Raw genomic sequence first — 19,449 nt, 5'->3', positions numbered from 1 at the left:
ACAGCCAAATTTCACTCTTGATCATCAGCTGCTAGTAGCACGTACAAATATCGTTAAGGCCACTTTCCCCGTCCTGTTTTAGCAACATGGAAAACACACAAGAATATCAGGTTTGAATTGGTTATGGTATAAGGTGGTGCTTATCAACCTAGAACTCCACAACATTATTTGTTGGCAGCTGAGTATTGCTGGGCTTTGAGAATCACTTGGTTTTTAAACAAACACTGCACTGTAAATAAAAACTCTTTATGAGTAAGATCTAAACTAACCCTGGAAAAGCAGAGGAGTCTTTCCATTGACTTTAGTGAGTTTTGGACTGAACCGTAAGGCATAAAACTTGATCAATCTGGTTTTTATAATTTTATTTGTATTCAATATAAATCTTGGTTTATTTTCTTTCCCACACTCATTTAAATCGTAACTGAGGGGGAAGTTGTACATAATGTAACAAAATTCTAATCACACAAAATACTGGTAGTGATAAAATGTAGTGCCTTCTGCAAATGTTTTTCAGACTGTCACTGTGGCAAAACATATACTGCTTCAGACTTCAGTCCCAGGCTTTCAAAGGTTGTTTAAATGTATTGAAGAAAACAAGCTGTTATTAGACGAGATGTGATAATTTGAAGTCAAAGGATTTATACCATAGATATTTATATTCCTATAACTTGCTACATTTCTGCTGCTGAAGAGGACACAATGTATTTGTGCACCATAGAAGTCATTTTGTACAGTTTAATTTCATTCCAGTTTTCATCTAAGCACAATTTTGACATAAATCACAAGCTAAGAGTACACAAGTGCCATTTTAAAATTGCTTCTGATAGTTCAAGTATTTAAATATTTTACATAGATGAAGATTACCTACAGATGTTTTAATTACAAAATTTGTTTTGACAGATTTAAACTAGACATTTCTGTTCACCTAGCCCAAAAAGATTTTATCTTGCAGCTTTCTCCTGTCTCGTTCCTATTTGCATATTTGCAAGTGAAAATAATGTCTTCTGACTCCTACTTAGAATTTATTTGAGACTCAGTCAGTGAACTACAAGTTGAAGAAAATATGAACAAGACATTTTCAATATCTGTAGTACAAACTAGCTTTATTAAAATAAAAAATGGGTATTGCATCAAAAAACTTTGATGCAAACAATGAGCCAGACACTTCTGAAAGTTTAGTGTTGCAGTTTTCTATAAAGCCTAAGCAGGAGATTAAAACAAGTAAAGCAAATAACTGTGATGTGATATTGTGTTTTAAAATCTGAAGAATACTTCTGATTTAATTAAAGTAGTTCCCCTCCTTCCAAACTTGCTGCTGCTTCTCGGCAAAAAATGTTATAGTTATACTTGTACAACATATAGCTACATGCACATTTCATTTAATCAGTCATTAACACCAGCAGAATAACAGATAAATCAAGAAAAAATGAAAATAAGGACCCCTTGCATAGTTTAAATCCAAATGCAAAACAGACAGATGTTTCACCTAGTGCATTTGAAAATAAAAGTGGTGCTGCCTAAAACGCAAAGCAGAGGATTTTCACTTTGGCTTCATCACACTCATCAGGCGACCTTGGTAAAGTCACTTTACCACTCCTTACCTGTTCAAGAAGGAAAACGCCACATTACAAATTACTAATTAGTTTCCTTGTGATTTCATCATGGTTTCAGAAGTTGCAGATGACGGACTATTTATTAGCAATGACTAGGTGTGGTACAAAGCTGATTATTGAAAACGTACATGGGGAAAAAGGTACCAAACGTGACAGAGAAGTAAGTGTGATTGTCCTTCGTTAAGAGATTCTCTGGCTGCTTTGTGAAAAGAGGAAAGCAAGTTTTTGACCAATAACACACAACCCCCCTATCCTGCAAAGCCTATCAGAAAAGTAGGCAGAAACAAGATACTTCTCTCCATGGAAGACTTGGAGCAATCCTTTGTTCAGCTAATAACCACTCGCTCACTGACCCTGCTCCCTGTGCATTCATGCTACTCTCACGTTTGTGGCAGCTTTAAGAAAAGAGAGCATGTAGGTACAGGTAAGAAAACATTTGAAAAAAATCCATATACATATATATAGGAAATGCAGAGCCACGGACGTGGGCTGTTCTTGAACTGCATAGAAGGATTTCTATTTTGTATTCCATCATACGCAATAGATCAAAAGGAAGGAGGAAGAAAAAGAGGAAAAAAACCCGCAGCTAGTTATAATACCACATCATTTCACGGGATCAGCCAGTCCCTGCGCCCAATCGGAGGATCTGAAGGAAGCAGAGCTCTGGCGTCATCACCTCCTTTTAAAGAAGTAAAGCAAGTCATTACTCCAGGTTATATAACACTTAGACTATGCCAGACTTTGTGCCACCCTCTCAAAAAGGAAGCTGCTGTCAGAGAGCCTGGCAGGGGGGCAGAGGAGTCACGAACGTCTTCATTCACAGCTTCCCCCTGCTTAGGATAAGCAGGGACTGGGAACGAGTCTGCACTTTGGGAAAGAGCAGGCAGACGGCGAAAGGCTCGGCGACTGACCTGCAACATCGTCAGTCAGTAACTCCCTGCAAAGGGGGCTGGGGGGACAGCACTCGTCAGGATCTCATCCTTCCTTCCCACAGCAGCCGTCAAGCCACACCTCACCCTGCTGAGAATAACCTAGTTCACAGGGTTAGTTAAAATGCTGGAATCAGTCAATAAAACCCCCACAAACCCCAGGCGCCACTCCTCCCACACTCTTCTCCATGCCTGTTACCTTCTCTTCCTCCCAGATTTATGGGCAAACAGCATGTAGACAAGGGACTTTCACCTGCCTCTATCACCCTTTGACAACCAAAACTGCCCCAACACAAACAAAATGCCCGGCAAGGCAATCTGCAGCTCCGGGTTCAGCAGAAAGGGAGCTAACAAAGCGTACAGTACTGGCTGTTCCCAGCAAAGCACCCAAGAGGATTTTTTTTTTTTTTTCATGTCACCATTTAGTGAGTCCAGTAAAGCCACCTCAAGGGAGCTGGGTGCCTGCCATGGGGTCTGCACGGGCATTAGCTGCTCCCATAGAACATGCTGGGTACACAGACACTTACTAGCTGGTCAGGTCCAAACCCCTCAGACTGCACACAGAAACACCATTTGTTCTGAAAGACACCCTGTACTACAGGGAAACTGCCAGAATAAAAATAATGGGTAAAATATGCAGCCTTCTGTAAAGAAGAAAAGTTCCCAGAGAAATCAGTGGAGCTTTTGCCTAAATGAGAGGCAAACCCTGCTCCCTACAATTTCAAAGTAACCTTTCTGCATTACTCAGTAATCAGGATTGCTAAAACTGCAAATGCTAGTATCCTGTCTCTTTTCACCTTTGATACTAACTATATGTTCTGTATTTTATTCAGCTGGATTGTGGAAACATAGAAGACAGCCAGCTCCTAACTTGCTGGGTCTTAGGAAACCAACACAAGTCTCAAATGTAAGATCTGCGGAGGCGGAGAGTGCATGCTTAACAGACACAAAGCAACTTTGGAGATGCTCTTATCCCTTTCAGGAACTGAGAAAACAATAAAAACCCCTCAACTTCTTCATTATAGAAAGTCACCTGAGAAACACATCCAATATCTGCAGTTAGACATGCGCTTGCTGAGTTATCCGCAACCAGCTGACTTGAGGTTGAGCCCCGCAGTCTGCACCCGCACGATAAAGCATATATAAACACTGATCCATAAGGATCATTTTCAAAGGTAATGCAGTTTCCCATATCAATTTGATAAAGTTTAAACACATGCCAATATGCAGGATACTAATTCACAAGTAAATTCTTTCACAGGTAGTGATTACTTTTGTACCTCTACGATACCACACACGCCATCCTCTTTGCAGACAATTATTGGCTTGGAAGACAGTCTACGAAAAGTCACTACAAACATTAAAATCTACCTGGTTGTTCAAGAAGAGCAAAGTGCACAGCGGTACATGGAACTTCAGGTTTGGCTTCCCAGGCTTACAAAGATCAGGGCCACTGTGGAAGCAACAAACTTACTGTTGAGAAGAGGTTTGCTTCTCCCAGAATATGCCCTTCTAGCTTCTTTAGAAATAGTACCGGTGGACTCTAGAGGGAGCTGCATCCAGCCATAAGTAACCAAAATAAAAGAATCAAGGTAGGAAAGTCCATCAAGAAGGAAAAAATGGAAATATCACCACCCTTCCCTTCCCCCCAAGAAATCCACCTTGCACTCTCCAAACAGTAACTTGCAGATTAAACTATAGGATTATTACTTACTGACACACTTACATACAAAATATAGCAGAGTTTAAAATTAAAGGAACCCTCATGATTGTCTTCAGTACTTTTCTAGATTTAGGGAAGTCCTGATTTTTATTTCTTGCCCCACCTTTTCCTCCAACTCATCCACTTTCAATCAACAAAAAGAGCCTCCTCTCCACTCCAAGCTTACGCCCTGCGCCTTTCCTTAGCCCCTACCACCAGCCTTCAGCTAAACAAGGACAAGAGATCAAAGCACATGTATCACCAGTCTGAGGCAGCAAGCAAGATGCAACCCAGTCCACTGTGCCCATGTACTGCAGCAGATGGAAGCATCTCATTAGAGGGTTCCTCGAAGGGCAGCTATAGTCTCTGAGGCTGCCTCGACCTTGGGATGCCCATCTACCCTCATTACCACCTGAAGACACAGCTGTGAAAAGCTGCTTTCTAAAAGGAGTTGAGAGATTAAAGAAATAAGTATGTATTTGCTCATCCTCTTCTTAAGGAATGCATTTTGTTTTCTAGTAGATAGGGAGGGCAACTTAAAACCAGTGCTTCCCTAAGAGAAAATGATGTGCAGTCTGGTCAAAAGTAGAAGGCAAAAAGACTTCATGTTGCTGGGACTAATCTCCATTTACCAATACAAGCAGGACCATCCAATTCAAGTAAAAAGTGCAGGTAAATTACTTTCTAACAGTAGCTCCCCCTTTTTTTTTTTTCTTCTTTTTTTCCTCCAGCAGTATGAGCCTTTCTAAATCTGGATATAAAACGATGTAGAATAGGATATCATTTATCAGGGTATATTAATTCAGGAGACTGTCTTCCTCTGCTTCTCAGTTATACAGGTGAGTATAACATGACCTAATTTATAAGAATAACTTCAGATGAAAAGCAAAAACTCATGTATATGAGCAGGAGCAGCCTGCTAAATGAGCAGATTTATACCAAAGACTTTCCTCTCTTCCCCTGTAAGGATAGAAATTTGCTCTATTCCCAACTCCACACATCCAGCTGGGGACTCCCACACACACCACAGTTTTGTTTTGTTCCAGTACTTTGTTAGGGAGAAGAAAAGATAGAACAACTTTGGGGTGGGAAGCACATGAATAACACAATTTCCCAAAATGAGCAGCAGCTCCCTGCACCTCAAGGATGCATTCATGTAGCATTCAAAAATCCCACACTTCCGCATGACTTTAAAAACAGATTTCCAAAATAATTTCAGCTTTAATAACTCCAGGTGCTAATGAACTTTCTAGTAAGTATGGTGTTAACTACTGATTTTCCCCATCAGGACAGACAAAGAAATTATCCAGGCAGCTTCAAATCAATTTTGCTTTCAATGTAATTGCACCCCTTGCTGCATGCACCATGATTATGAGCTACAAAGAGCAACAAAGGAACATCACATTAAACAAAATCCATTCTTACTATAATTTCATGCCAGCATTTTTGTCCCCAACCACCAAGTGAAAATTGTACGCAAAGCTGATCTAGCAGTACACCTTTAAATAAATAGGCTTTCCTCTAGCAAGAGTTCAAGGAAAGCAAAGATTTTTTCAAACCTGAATTGGCAGTAGCTATCATCTGATCTCTGTATCTTGGGACACTCAAAACTGTGAGTTCCAAGTGGCACGCTCAAGTTCAAAGAGCAGCCATTGAAATGCATTCTGGATCATGCTCCAGAGACAAGAGGGAACTCTGAATCTGCCATGATACTATCAAATGTCATAGGGATGAGCACAGTTATAAGAAGCTAGGGTGAGGAAAAGGGTCTCTTTCCCCTCACTAACCTCCTGTGCCAATCTTTCAGAGATTATGAGATTTGGCCCTGGTGCCTTCACCCTACTGCAGTGCAAAAGAGCACAGGCACCTGCACATCCTCCACTCTCCTGGGACTTGTGATTCTGTACCACCAAACACAACTGTGCTCCTCATTCACTCCTCTTTAAGGGTCCACATGTCCACAGAAACCCCACAGAAAGCAGTTTTGCTTTTCTCCAGCACTTTGTCAGGGAGAAGGAGGAACAGTATGAGTCCGAGGTGGGAAGAGGGAGCACAAACTGCCTCCACCTTCTCCTGTTCTCCACTAGTCAAACAGAGATGCCATGGAGCTAGCATGCCCAGCCCTGCCGAAAGAAAGAGGGGATGGGGAAGGGGAAAACAGGCAAAGTGGACAACACAGGGCAGAATACAAGGCCAATTGCATGGAGATTGTCATATTACGATAGTGGCATCTAATATGCTACTATTTGGTCTTGCCTGCTATATCTGTACATTAAGAACTGCAGTACTACCATGGTACTGGAAAATGGTCCACTGCTATACCCCAGAAGTACTGATTCCAATCCCTGTCTCCTGTACCACACACCCTGTAATGCAAACACAACTAGTACCCTTTGAGAACAGTGTCTGAATGCCTGTGCTCATTAAGGCATCTTTCAGAGAACTGAAACAAGCAGCTCTTTACACTTTTACCCCTGAACTACATTTAAAAAAAAGTGTTTAACCCATATACTCAGAGGTAAGAAAACAAGCAACTTACCATCACTATTAATAGCAGAATTACAGCAATATGTATGAGTAAGACATAATTAATTCCAGAGACTTCAATCAGAATAATCCAAAGACATTCAGAAAGTGGAAAAACAGAGCACTACAGTGGGATTCGTTCAAACACTCAACAGCTTTCCTCGGGAAAGCTCTGAGGTATGAACAGTCCCTGCATTTGAAATGATCTCTAAAATCCATACTGGAGGTTTGTTTCCTCTTTGCTCAAATTAGCTTTTATTCCTACAGAGTTCTACACAGCCCTGAGCAACTACCAGGATCAGAGAAAAAGTGCAGGGCTTGAAACAGCCCTTTATCTCTACAGTCATCAGTACATCACATTTCTAGTGAAAAGGATTTAGGGAGTTAACGAATAAAGTTCTTAGCAGTCACGCACTGATATCACAAAATCAAACATGATAAAACAAGTGCTGCTACCCACAAGTGATGAGAAAACAGATGCAGTGGGCAGGGATGACAAGGCTGGAAAAGCAGTGGAAGCCTCCAGCTAGGATTGAAGCATGCTGCTAGGATGGGTGTGCAGTCTGGCAGCCACTGGGAAGGGGTTATAAGTGTCAGGGTAGCTATGTCCTGGAAAAAGTGCTCTAGAAAAAAAGACTAAAGCTATAAGTGCTCCTACACATGATGTTAAGGTTCATTAACTGACCACCACTGAAGAAATGTACAAAGGATGTAAGCTATGTGGTTATTAACTCTCACTTACTCAGAAATATTCAGAAATACTCAGAAAACTAGCCTTCTGTGCTGTTTCTTCCTTGAGGACAGGGGGAGAATGTTTAAGAACTGCTTTGATCAAGACTGAAAGTTTGTACCATAAAGGTCCAAACTAAACTCTAGACCATCTGTGGGACAGCCTACACTAAATGCAAACAAAACTTTGAGTAGAGATGAGAAAAACTGCACCAGTACTGAAGACAGCGCTCTTAATTACCAGAATGTAAAAAGAACTCCAAGAAAATTCTGGAACTGAAACCACCACGAGTATCAATTCCATATACAACATATATCAAAAAGACAAGAACAGGTTAAACATGCAAAATACAAGCCACTGCTAAGTCTGAGACTATACTATCCACCAACAGGTGTGGATAACATTACATTAACCCTGGAAGGTTCTTAAGTAATTTGAGTCACCATTAAAACATGAAAAACTTACGTTCCTAAAACAAAGCCACTACTTTGCAAGCCAGAGTAAAAATGTTACATTTTATATTTGCGATAATCACTATTATTTAAAACAAGTTATCAGTTTCAGTTTGGACAAAACATATATGCAGCCTGTCACTCTTCCAAGGAAATAACTGTGAAAGATTAATAATCTTCTAAATCTTGTAGTGCTAGAAATATGCAGGAGCCCATCCACAAGGGAAGGATTCCCTGAGGATCCCAAATGGAACATCTACAGAACAACCACAATACGAGGAGGGGAGGAGAACAGCACAGCTGGGAACAGGGAGAACAAAGTTTTAATAGAAATTATTAAAATCAAGCTTTTAAAAAGCTTCGTTGTATAAACATTAGAGCACTTCCTTCCTCTTGTGAATAAAAGTAACTGTCTGTTCCCTAAGACAGTTTTTATGAATGAGGGTCATCTACAAAGAGTCAGGACTATAAACATCAGATGGGCAAAATAAAATGATCCTCTTAATTCTGAAGTTAGCTATATTTCATAGGTCAAATAGCAGGAGACTGGTTTTATATTAAATCTAAGGTAATATAGATGTCAAATGACATTTCTGAGGCAATATGTAGCTGTGTGTGAAGAGATATCAAGAAAAGCAGAGTGAACATCTCCACAGAAAACAATAATTATACAGCTAAGAACACAAAAAGCATCCTGATATTCTGGCAGACATGTTTAAAGCTGAAACAATCTGAAACCTCAGAGGCAATCTAGCTTTGCTCAGATTGTGTAAGAGAGAGTTTTTCCTGTACCTAATGAACAACTATAAAGACATTTTATGTTAGTTATAGGTAAATTGCCTTTTTTACTCTCCCTTATTACTTCCTAATTTGTCAAATTTTATTTTTAATTAGTCACTAAAATATAAAACATAAACATGCTTCTAGTGTTTTAACATAATAAACAGCTGTCATTAATGGTTAGTGATGTTCTGATATACATATATTAATTTTGTTTGCGTTGGAAAAAATAATCAATTATGATCAAACAATCAAACAATTATGAGTATTCAGCCACAATAATATAGATGTAGATGATAAAATACATAGGTCTATGATAAAATAACCATGGGGAGTGACCCACTGGGACATAACATACTGCCACTCCTCTCTGCTAATAAAAGTTCGCCTACACCATCACACTTCCTATTCCTCTGCTGGGTGCAGGTTCCCATGAACAAAGTAACAAAGCCACAGCCAGTCTCTTCAAGACAAAGTAATCTGTGGCCCTATATCTCTTATCTCCTGGGAATTCTCTTGCTTCTTACCTGAACTAACACTTTCATTTCTGCTGCTTTCTTATTAGGAAAAGCCATCATGTGAATAAAAACTGAGGAATAAAATTCCTTTTTGTAAACATTTGTAAGTATTTTAAATCAAAACAGTGTCTTCAAGTAGCACGTGGCTGAAATAATATAAAAACAAAACAAAAACCAACACTTAAGGACAACAACGCACTTTGAAAACAAAAATACTTTAGTAACTAGAAGACGACAGAAGTATCTGTCTTTTAACACATTCTACGCTAAGAAAAGGAAGACTATTTTCAGTAGGTTTATGTAGGTGCATTCAAAAATCTGTACATCCTTTGAAATTATTAGAAACATCACAATTTTAAAGGAAGCAAATACCGCATCCCCTTAGGCTCAGGCTGTAGTTTTATGATTCAAGGAGTTTGGTGGCGACTACAGCACAGGGAATTCCCACCTGAGCCATGCACTCCTGTCTATGTGCCCTAGAACATCAGCTCTTCTGCTGGACCAACAAACATATTTCTAGAATTATGCCATGAACCGGAACAGTTACCTAATCTTGCTTAAATGTAACCTGCACAGCACAGGTCCACAAACAGCTATATTGGTCCTAACTGGAGAGGAGAGTGGGGCAGTTAGAATAGAAGGTAACAACTTACTTAGTGAGCACTGTCACCTTTCATATTGTAAAGCAAACAAGCAAACAAAAATATGCTGTGAGAATAGAACATTTTCCAGTTGTTAAAGATTATTATTGTAAGTGAGCAGTAATTGCCCATAACATCCATTAAATTGTTTACCTATGGGCAAGCCAGTGCTGTAAATATATTTAATTTCACTGAATCCTTTTAATAATATAAGTAATTGTAAATTGATTTACTTACTTCTTTATGTAATTGCTTCCCCAGAATCTGTAGCTATTTTAAAAATTCTATCCCACTTACAATTTATGCTTATGGCTTGTTTTCACGATGGGAAATTTTTTTGGCCAGGAATCCAAATTTAACCTAGATTAAATCCTATTTAAACTAAACACCCACATAAGCACTTCTCCCTACCAAGTGCTGGACAAATCCTAACCCTTATGCTACCTACCAAGGTGTCACTCACCAAAATTAGTAACACCAGTTTTGTGTAACAAATATATGCAGAGATTCATAACCCATTCACTTACCACTCTCATCAAGTAGGTCCTCCTCGTCATCCCCATCATTGTCCTCCTCCATCGCCTCCTCCTCATCTTCCTCCTCCTCCTCTTCCATATCCTCCTGCTCCAAGTCCGGGTCCAGGTCCGGATCACTCCCTGAGATTGACTCGTCTGACATGATTCCCAGTGGTGCTCCTTGTGCATTACCTGCTCATGTTCTACCGTGAGGCAGCCCTGCGAGAAAAGAAGAGGAGGTACATAATGAGCCCAGTAAATCCCAACCGCTGAGCCTCAAGGCTCAAAATCATAGCAGGATTACTGCATATAAAAACACAAATCTGCCATCAGTCTTTTAAATAACAGTTATATCAGACTGTGCACAAAATCCTGTGTAGAAAATGGATGCCATAAGCAATGTATCATGATGATATAGGTCCAGCATTGTAGAATCAATATCAGAACCAATATATTAACTAATCAGTCAAAAATCCACCTCTTTCTTGGCATCCTAGACATGTACACAGCAGAAAGATTCCTAGTATCAATGTCTGATTATATGAAGATGCAAAAATAAATAAACAATGTGAACAATTTCATAACACTACTGTCCAAACATGAAGCATAGAAAAAAGGATCAGACTCAGAATCCCATATGGATACCTGTTACCCTGATCCCTGAGCACTGCAAACACCATCGCAGTATGCAGACCGTGGGCTGCAGACAGAAACCACCCTCCTGACTTAGCTGTACCCGCTGCGAAGGTCACCCAGCACTCATCACAGCCTGTCTGAAGTCTCCGTTCCAACCAACAGAAGAGACAGCCTTACCTTAATAACAGTACAGACAGAAGATAACAAAGATCCAGTTTTTAAAGGTTGTATGTCCCTTTGTAAAGCAGGGTAAGAAAAAAAGTAAACACAAAGGAAGGATGGATCAGAGAGAATTTGCATTTCCTTTCTCTAAAGGACAAGAACCAGAGCTGGCTGTGTAAAACTCCTCTGTCACACTACTCCAGTGCATCACAGCAGAAATCATGGCACAAAACAACACTAAAGCCTAAAGAGAGGGCCAGGACAATCACAAAGTCACAAGTTTAGTTGTTCAGATCATGCACTGTCACTTCTGGACAGTCCTGGCTACTCCTGGGTACTCCCATACACAAAGAATTATCATAAAGTTGCTGTGTAAGATGGATGAAAAGAAAGAAACATAACCAAGAAAGGAAAATAAAGAAGGCATCTTGACCTCAAGGAACATAAACCAAAGGATGTGTTCAAAAATCAAGCCTCAGAAGAATTACTACCCACACATTCCCCAGAAAGCTTTAAAGAAAGATGAGGGAAACATTTCCTTGTTACTCATTTCCCACTGCCCCCTGCTTATACCACATTTCCAGTGTAAACTATGAAGTGCTTGAGAACTAATCAACCGCTTTAAAAACAAACAAACAACTTCTAAGCAGATAAGGCAGCATACATATCTACAAACACTTTAAGAAACATAAAAATTTCATTTTCAGCTGTGTTTCAGCAGTAACTAGATGAGCTCAGAAACTTGAAGGTTAAAGACACAACTCAAGCCCCCTGTAGCAGGGCTGAAAATCTAACTGTCAAGTATGCTGAATTATTCCAGCTGAAGTCATCAGTTCCTGCTTTCGCTCTCTCAGCTCCTCAATAACACTGAAGAGTGTCTGAAAGAAAATAAACACAAGGGAAGAACAGACTTTGCAGAGATTGGTATTGGAATGGGAAGCCTTTCACCACTAGGTCCCTGGAGCACTTCACCACCAGGCAGAGACAACTCAAGTCACTACACTATTACACATGTCACACAAAGTAAGTTGGTTTAGTCAAGCAGATGGTAGAAAAGGCCAAAATCTAAATTAGCTCAAGTGGAACTGTGCCAGTTTACACAAGCCAAAGACATTCATACAGCTTCTGTGGTCTGCTGGTAGGCAGGTACTGCACCCTGTAGCTGTCAGCCTGCTGCAAATCGGTGACCCCCGGGCTCTGCAAGGTCTGGGACTGCTTACTTTCTGATGTCTGGTGACTTCGGTCAGGGACTGCAGACACAAAGCCATCTATTATCAGAAGATTTTCCTGACAAATGCTATGCTAAAGCCTATGTGTGTTTCAATACAGTGGCTTATTTTCACTTTTAAACAGCAACAATGTTCCCTTTCAGCTGATACTCAGCCCTAAGGAAAACAAACATTGTTTTACTCTTTACAGGTTGTACTCAAACCTGTGACCCTAAAGCAGCATGCGTTTCCTTACCTTTCAGGAGGAGATGGTCAGCAGTGTTACCTTTGTGGATCTGTGCTGGTCACCTAGGATTTCAAGGGGATTTATTTATTTCCGTGTTGTCCATACTGTGCTATAAAGCATTTCTCATGCTATCTGCTGGAAACTATATCAACAGAAGCATATAAAAAATTTCTATGTTTTACTATCCCAGCAAACTAGGCATCAACCAAAAAAAAAAAAGAATACAAACACTACTAAAAAGGCAGGAATTAATTCTCATCTACAAACAGGAAAAGCAGAAGTGCTGTAATGCCACTATATGCTCCAGGTCAAAGAATGACACATGATACGGTTTCTCCCATCAGTATCCTCCTGTGTGTCATCTCTCATGTTTCATCATTTGTTGCAGAACCTTAAAAAAAAAAAAAAAACAAAAACAAAAAAACAACCCACAGAACACTTTCTGAAAATTAAAGAAAAGGATATGGATCCTTGTATTTCTATAAATAAAATAAAATCCAGTGGAGAGCAGATGTCTCTCAGACTAGAGTACAAAAGGGCTCTATTCTAAGCTTTATTTTTGTTTAGCAGTAAGTACGTGTTCTTTATAAGCTAACTCTTGACACTCGTTCAGCAGCCCCAGCCATATGCAGGAGAGTTCAACAGAAGCTTTTGAAAAGACTTAATTAAATCTTGCAGAAGCTGGGTGAAACAAAGATGGTTAACTCCTCTATGCCTATTGTCATGCTGCTGTCTGTCCTCCTCTCTCCCATCCTCCTCCTTAGCTCTGGCAGCTCGGCAGCAGCTCTCCATTGCGTAAGCCCGGGGTCTCGGGAGGGCTCCCACCCTGCCTGGTGGCACCGGGAGCCCGCCGCAGGGACATGGCACACGGGCAGGTAGGCATTACACAGCCGCAAGACTGCCCTCATTTCTCACACCGATCTGACCCAGTTCGGAGCCTTCCACCAAGGGGAATTACACAACAGGGCCAGATTGTAGCTGTCGCTACTGTTTTATGGCTGAGTTATTCCAACCTGCCCCATCTCTTGCCTTTGCACACACAGACGCACCGTGCTCAACATTTAATCGCTGTAGGAAGGGCGCTTTGTGAGAGATAAACAGATTACCTTCAACTAATCAAAGTTACCGTTTGTCTGGACTTTCTGGCTGTCCCACATTGTATCAACCCGCCAGCCTCCTGCCCTGCCACAAAAGCAGCTGCACCCCGAGCTGTATGCCATAAGGAGGGTTACCAGCACCAAGAGATACAAACCAAACCTGCTACACCACCGTTTACAACAGAGAGTCAGAAGTCCATACAGTACCGTGCCCAATTCAGCACATGGTGAGGCCGCTGAGAAAATGGGGTGGGGTATCAGGTGAAAACACTTTGAAAAATTCCTCTTGCTTACTCAGGGAGGAGAAAAGAGCTGTCATGTTTATCCTACCCAGGAAGTTAAACCCTGCAATCAACTGCACATCAAATTAACATCCAAGACAGCTTCTCTCATGTATTATGTCCTGTCTTTCAACAAAGATAAAAATAGTTCTGAAGTTTTTTGGGCTTTGCTTTTTTAAGGTAGAACATTTCAGATAGTAAGTAAATGCCATGTGGTGATGACTGCCTCCTCCTCAGCCTGCACAGAAAAGAGGCTCAGTTCTGGATGAGAAAAACTTCAAGGGCTTGCAAATTTGGACACATTTCTATTGTCCTCGTGTTTTTCTTTCACTCCGCAAAGGTTTAAAATCACCATTTTTTTCTTATGTATGAAGTGGAGAGAAAAATGTGAAAGTGACTTTTTCCCTCCTAAGTGATAGTTTTTTGCCACAGGGTCATGCATGCCATGAGCCAAACTATTAAGTGCAACAGCAGCATCACGGGATGTGGTGACTTTGCCCATTTCTGTACAAAATCATCACTTTCATCAGAGGACTCATCAGCACTATAAAAACTAAACTATTATTTAATTAACTATTACAAATACAAACAAGTAAAAAGGAAGGATGCAGGACAGGGCAGACTGGAGTCCTTCCCCACCGGAGCAAGGAGGAGCAGGATTCCCCTGTACCTCCAGGAAGCCACAGAAGACAAAGTGGCTTTACAGAAACTCTTCGTCTGCTATGACACAAGTGATTTAGGCACAGGACATGCTCATTCCTGAGTATACACCCATCCCATACAAATCCCCTCGGAAAGGGCAGGTTTAACACTAATGCTACTACAGTGCTCAATAGTAAAGAGGATTCCATCACCTCCCCAGCCTCCAGCCAAGACCAATATCTGGGACTCATCAAGATTTGTCCCTTAAAGCCTGTTTTGTAACCAAGACTTCACATTGGTCATTGTGGTGCCTGGCCATAGGAACAGGATCAAGCATGCTGGCAAATCACAAGAGGATTTGCACATAGTTTAATAAAACAGGCATTTCAAAGTCAGTGCTGCATAACACTCCTCCGTCTCTGCTATACATTCATGTTTTATGGTAATAGTAATTTCCTTTACCTTTTTTCTTTTTTGTTTCACAGCAAAACAGCAAAATGGTTGGTTGGGGCCATAAGATTCCTCTTACACACGCAGCTCACACACAAACACTTCAAACTGGATGCATATGAAGGTAACTGGTGGCTCCTCGGGAGAAATCTCATCTTTTTGCTAGATTGCTGCTAGCACAGTTTTGGTATCTTACAGGTAGCCTTCAGTAATTAATAGAAAATTATTATAAAGCGTACAGATGGATCACTAAAGAAGTCATGAGCTTAAGCTTCTCTGGGTGATAAAAAAATCTTGTAACAGTTTGCAAGTAATAACTTGCACTGTTATTGCAAAATAACAGTGAATACTTTTCTGTTCAATTTAAAAATCTAATAAGAAATAAACCTGAGATCAGTGGGTTTGGACAGTTTGATTCTAATAAACATTAGAACTTCTCTATGTTATATAACACACTAACATCTCTATTTTACATTATTATGAAAAAACGGCAGGGGAGGGGGGGAATCACTTAAAGGGATAAATATTTTCTCAAAAAAGAGCCAACAGGGTTACTGACCAATACTAGTCTAGTAGATCCCCTATAAGTTCTTAACAAAGCAAACTTAAGCGTTTACTGAAAAATCAACAGGAACTTCTTTCTCCCAGCGATATCCCCCACAAATTGCTTTTAAAGCCATCCTTAACTGATTACTTCGTGATTTAAATCTCTCCTTCCTATGCAGTCTAAGACTGTTAAGACTCAAGCAATACAGTTTCTCAGCTGTGACTCATGGATAACTGGTGGTCACACACTGCTAGCTGGGAAGGAAGAAAACAATTCTCCTCCTTCCATTTCCTCTTGTTCAAATCACAACAAAACTAAGTGGCATTGATCCCCTCTCTGATGTGTTTACTACAGGAATATTAAACTGAAGAGAAGAAGCAGTCTGTAAAATCATGAATTGGAGAGCATCTGCTTGTCCTGGACCACCCTTAGGAGGAAGGCAAGTGTGTTTCTCCCCATCCCACATAAACACAGGCACAACACACCTAGTCTTTGTCCACATTTGAAGCAAGTATTAAGGAGCCCACTGTGATTTGTGGGGAACAGGAATTGAGAGAAAAAAAATAAGAGTGCTTTAAAAAACACTTCCATATATCAGTTTTGGGAGAGTTGCAGGACCTGCTCTTTTATTCTCTCTAGGTTAACAATCTCCTTCCTAAAAGGCACCACAATACTAAAAACAGTCTGAAACTGGTTGTTCCCTGACAACAAAAACAACAAAAGCTGCTGCAAGAAGGGGTGGGAGAAAGCAAAAAAAAATGCAACCAACTAAAACCAACCCATAAAGAAAGAAAAGGGAGAGCTAATCCTTCCCCTCTGCTGACATGACAGTGCTGGAACGGAGAACGTGACAATGAACATTACATAAGGCCTGGCTCCCACTGCGATCCCGAACAAAAAGAGCTAGCACGAGTCAATGGCAGCATCTGCAGATCATTACACAACCTGGCCTGGTGGCAGCGGCACACACCAGCATCATTCATCAACTGCTGCAGGAACCTCCTGCCACAGGGTCCTTTCTCTCCTGCACTTCAGAATGGATGCTGAGAGTGTCAACATTCTGTAACCTTTAAAGAAAAATACTCTTTGTAGGATGTCAGCACTCACTTCCACAGAGACTTTGTAAGGCACTGACAAGCTCTTTACCTCTGGACAGAGCCAGCAGAAATGGGCAAACTATTTTTGTGTTTGCATATATGTATGTATACAATTATTTGCCTAAACAATGTTGCGTTGCTTTTAAAAGCAATTTTATTTAATCATATTGAAGTAGAAATTGGCTTCCTGTAAATCAGCTCTTTCCTTTGAAATACTCAGAATGTCCTCACCAGTGAACCACCCTACCTAGAAGAGCCGTTTTTTTTTGTGCTGTGTAAAAGTTCAGGCTATCTGAGGTAAGAAGCATGTGATCAGTTTTGCTTCCAGTAATTACTGATATTCACTTGAATTAACACCATCACAAATCAACAAAAATTTTGTCTCTTACTTCACAGAATCTCTATTTACGTTTTTAGCTCTGGCAACTTCTGTATAAATGGCACTTGCATTCTCTGATGAAGAAAACGTGGAGAAAAGGAAACTTTCTTTCCTTGACCACTGTTTCTGCTTTCAAAGAAACTGCATTTCAACACAAAAGCCACGTTCCAGTGTGCTTTTACAGGTTTTGCCCATGGTGCTATAGCTATAGAAAAGCAAGCAGTGCCTGTGAGAGGAGTAAAATCCCGAGAAGTTTTCAAATGATGGGGAAGAACCAATAGTAGGGCATAGCATGTCAGGATTCCAAATTATATTCAATACATTTTAGATAGCAGATTAAGTTGGGGCAAATTTGCCTACGCTGCATTAATGATAACCATTCTCAAATTCCAAAAGACAGATTTTAAAAGCCATCTCAGGGGAGAGGTATGCCAAGCTTTCCCTTTGTGAGTACCAAAACTATGTCAAGATGTGAGCCAATTCCCAGAAGTAAGGAAGATCCAGATAACTGAAATATCCCTCTAGGAGTTTAAGCTCTTGTTATACATAGGTGCCAGAGAAGAAGTTATGTAATAAATCAAGAATAAATTACATAAACAGAAGCAGTGGAACAGAGAGGAGTGAAAAGACAAAGAGCTAATCCCCTCTCAAGTACAGATCAGTCACTGTCACTCTGTGAAGACAAGCTACGACTTTGGTCATTGAGATATGCTAACATTATGGCTTACCTCCTTGAAGAGCATCCCACAGAAACATTCTGATATAGCTCATAAACAATGTTTTCATCTTTCAGAATGAGGAAAATTGCATGTTTTCCCAGTGCTGAAAGGCCTAGTTCATCTATCCTGTTTCCTCAGTATTGCTCCATCCACACACTCTTCTTTCTTTGCCTCCCAGAGAATCACATTTCATTACAGGGGAATGATTCAGCGCCTTTAACTGTGCTCAGGAAACAAGCTTTCCCATCAGCAGCGGTCCAGGACAACCCACCATCCCCTATGAGACAGACGCCAGTCACATTGCACACTGTCATCAACAGATCACAAAGCAAACACAACTTAACTCTTCCTCTGGTCATATGTCTGCATTTCACTACAAAGAGTTGCAGGCGACTGGGAGTTTGTTTTTGACGTCTCATCTTTCTTCCTCTTCAGAACTGGACTTCAAACCCGGGGTTTTGGTCTACGCAGTTTTTAGAAAAAAGAAGAATTCAGCATGGTTTTTTTCCTCTTCATTCCCTACCCCACCTCCAGCAATGATAATTACACTAGCGACAAGAAAGCATTACTTATGCCACCTACAGTTTACCAAAGAAACTTGAACACAAGCAAAAAAAGAAAGAAGAAAACCAAAAAATCCTGAAGTAGGAGGAAATTGAAATAAACAGTTTTGAACTTGCATGATATGAAGATGACAATTAGCATATGTTAGACCCAAGTTGTTCCAGTCTGTCAAGTAATCAGACATTAAACTAATTTTTATTGGATTCCACTGTAGATTAAAAATCCATTAAAGGATTAAAAACTGTCAGAAACATGGGTTTCTTTCAGAGTCATTCCCTCCAGCAGAACATTCTACTTGCATAGTGCTGGAAAAATTTACAGTAAGTGCCACTTATAAAGGTCACTTTTCTGCTAGTCTTGAGAACAAAGTCACCAAAACCTGTTGATCTTTGCCTTCTCCACTGAACAGGTCAAAATAAAACACTCACACTGATCTTTATCTACCCTGCACAAATATATTTATTTTGATTGACACTATAGGCAGCTCACATGGAAAGCAACTGGATGAAATAGCCTCCTGTACTTTTGTCCTTAGTAATGGAACCACCACTTTGGTTGTAGTTCGCTGGCTCAAAACCTCCCAATGGTTTGGACAGGCCTGCAGAGGAAAAGAATGCACCTTACTGCCTCTCACCGTACCGTACAAACAATCCAACACACTGTTCAGGGGATCATTTGCATACACACACAAAAAACACCCCAATTAGAGATAATAAGTATTATTTCACAGAAGAAACTGAGCTCTGAGTCTCATGATATACATATTACAATTTTAGCTTATAAAATTGTGAGTATACGACTGCACATACTTGAGCTTACTTTCAAAAGACTTTTAAAAGCAGCACAATGCAAGTTTGGCTAAGGAGATATGCAAATACTGCGTATGCGGTGGCTGCGGGTCACTATACCCTTTTGGTAATCATACCCAACTGTCCACTCCCAACTTATGTTAAACAGGACATTAATTACCCTTATGAACGGGCACAAGCATATCCAATGCTAAGACAGGAAGGT

The 19,449-nt window shown here is 40.4% G+C and overlaps 1 protein-coding gene across 3 annotated transcripts in view; it reads right to left on the bottom strand.

Moving 5' to 3' along the window:
• Positions 1–19,449, bottom strand: part of RAD54L2 (RAD54 like 2) — a 71,886-nt gene that overhangs the window by 38,705 nt on the left and 13,732 nt on the right. For 2 of the 3 annotated variants that reach the window (XM_074836511.1, XM_074836508.1), the window contains exon 2: positions 10,419–10,625. In XM_074836511.1, the coding sequence (XP_074692612.1) occupies positions 10,419–10,569 (151 nt within the window). In that variant the 5' untranslated portion in view covers positions 10,570–10,625. Of the gene's footprint in view, positions 1–9,259; positions 9,397–10,418; positions 10,626–19,449 lie in introns of those variants that run through there. The other variant, XM_074836510.1, reaches the window with a different exon arrangement.

The sequence above is a fragment of the Strix aluco genome, chromosome 11 (assembly GCF_031877795.1).
Source record: "Strix aluco isolate bStrAlu1 chromosome 11, bStrAlu1.hap1, whole genome shotgun sequence".
Lineage (NCBI taxonomy): Eukaryota > Metazoa > Chordata > Aves > Strigiformes > Strigidae > Strix > Strix aluco.
Note: the sequence above shows the minus strand (reverse complement) of the source record. Positions and strands in the feature narration are given on the sequence as shown.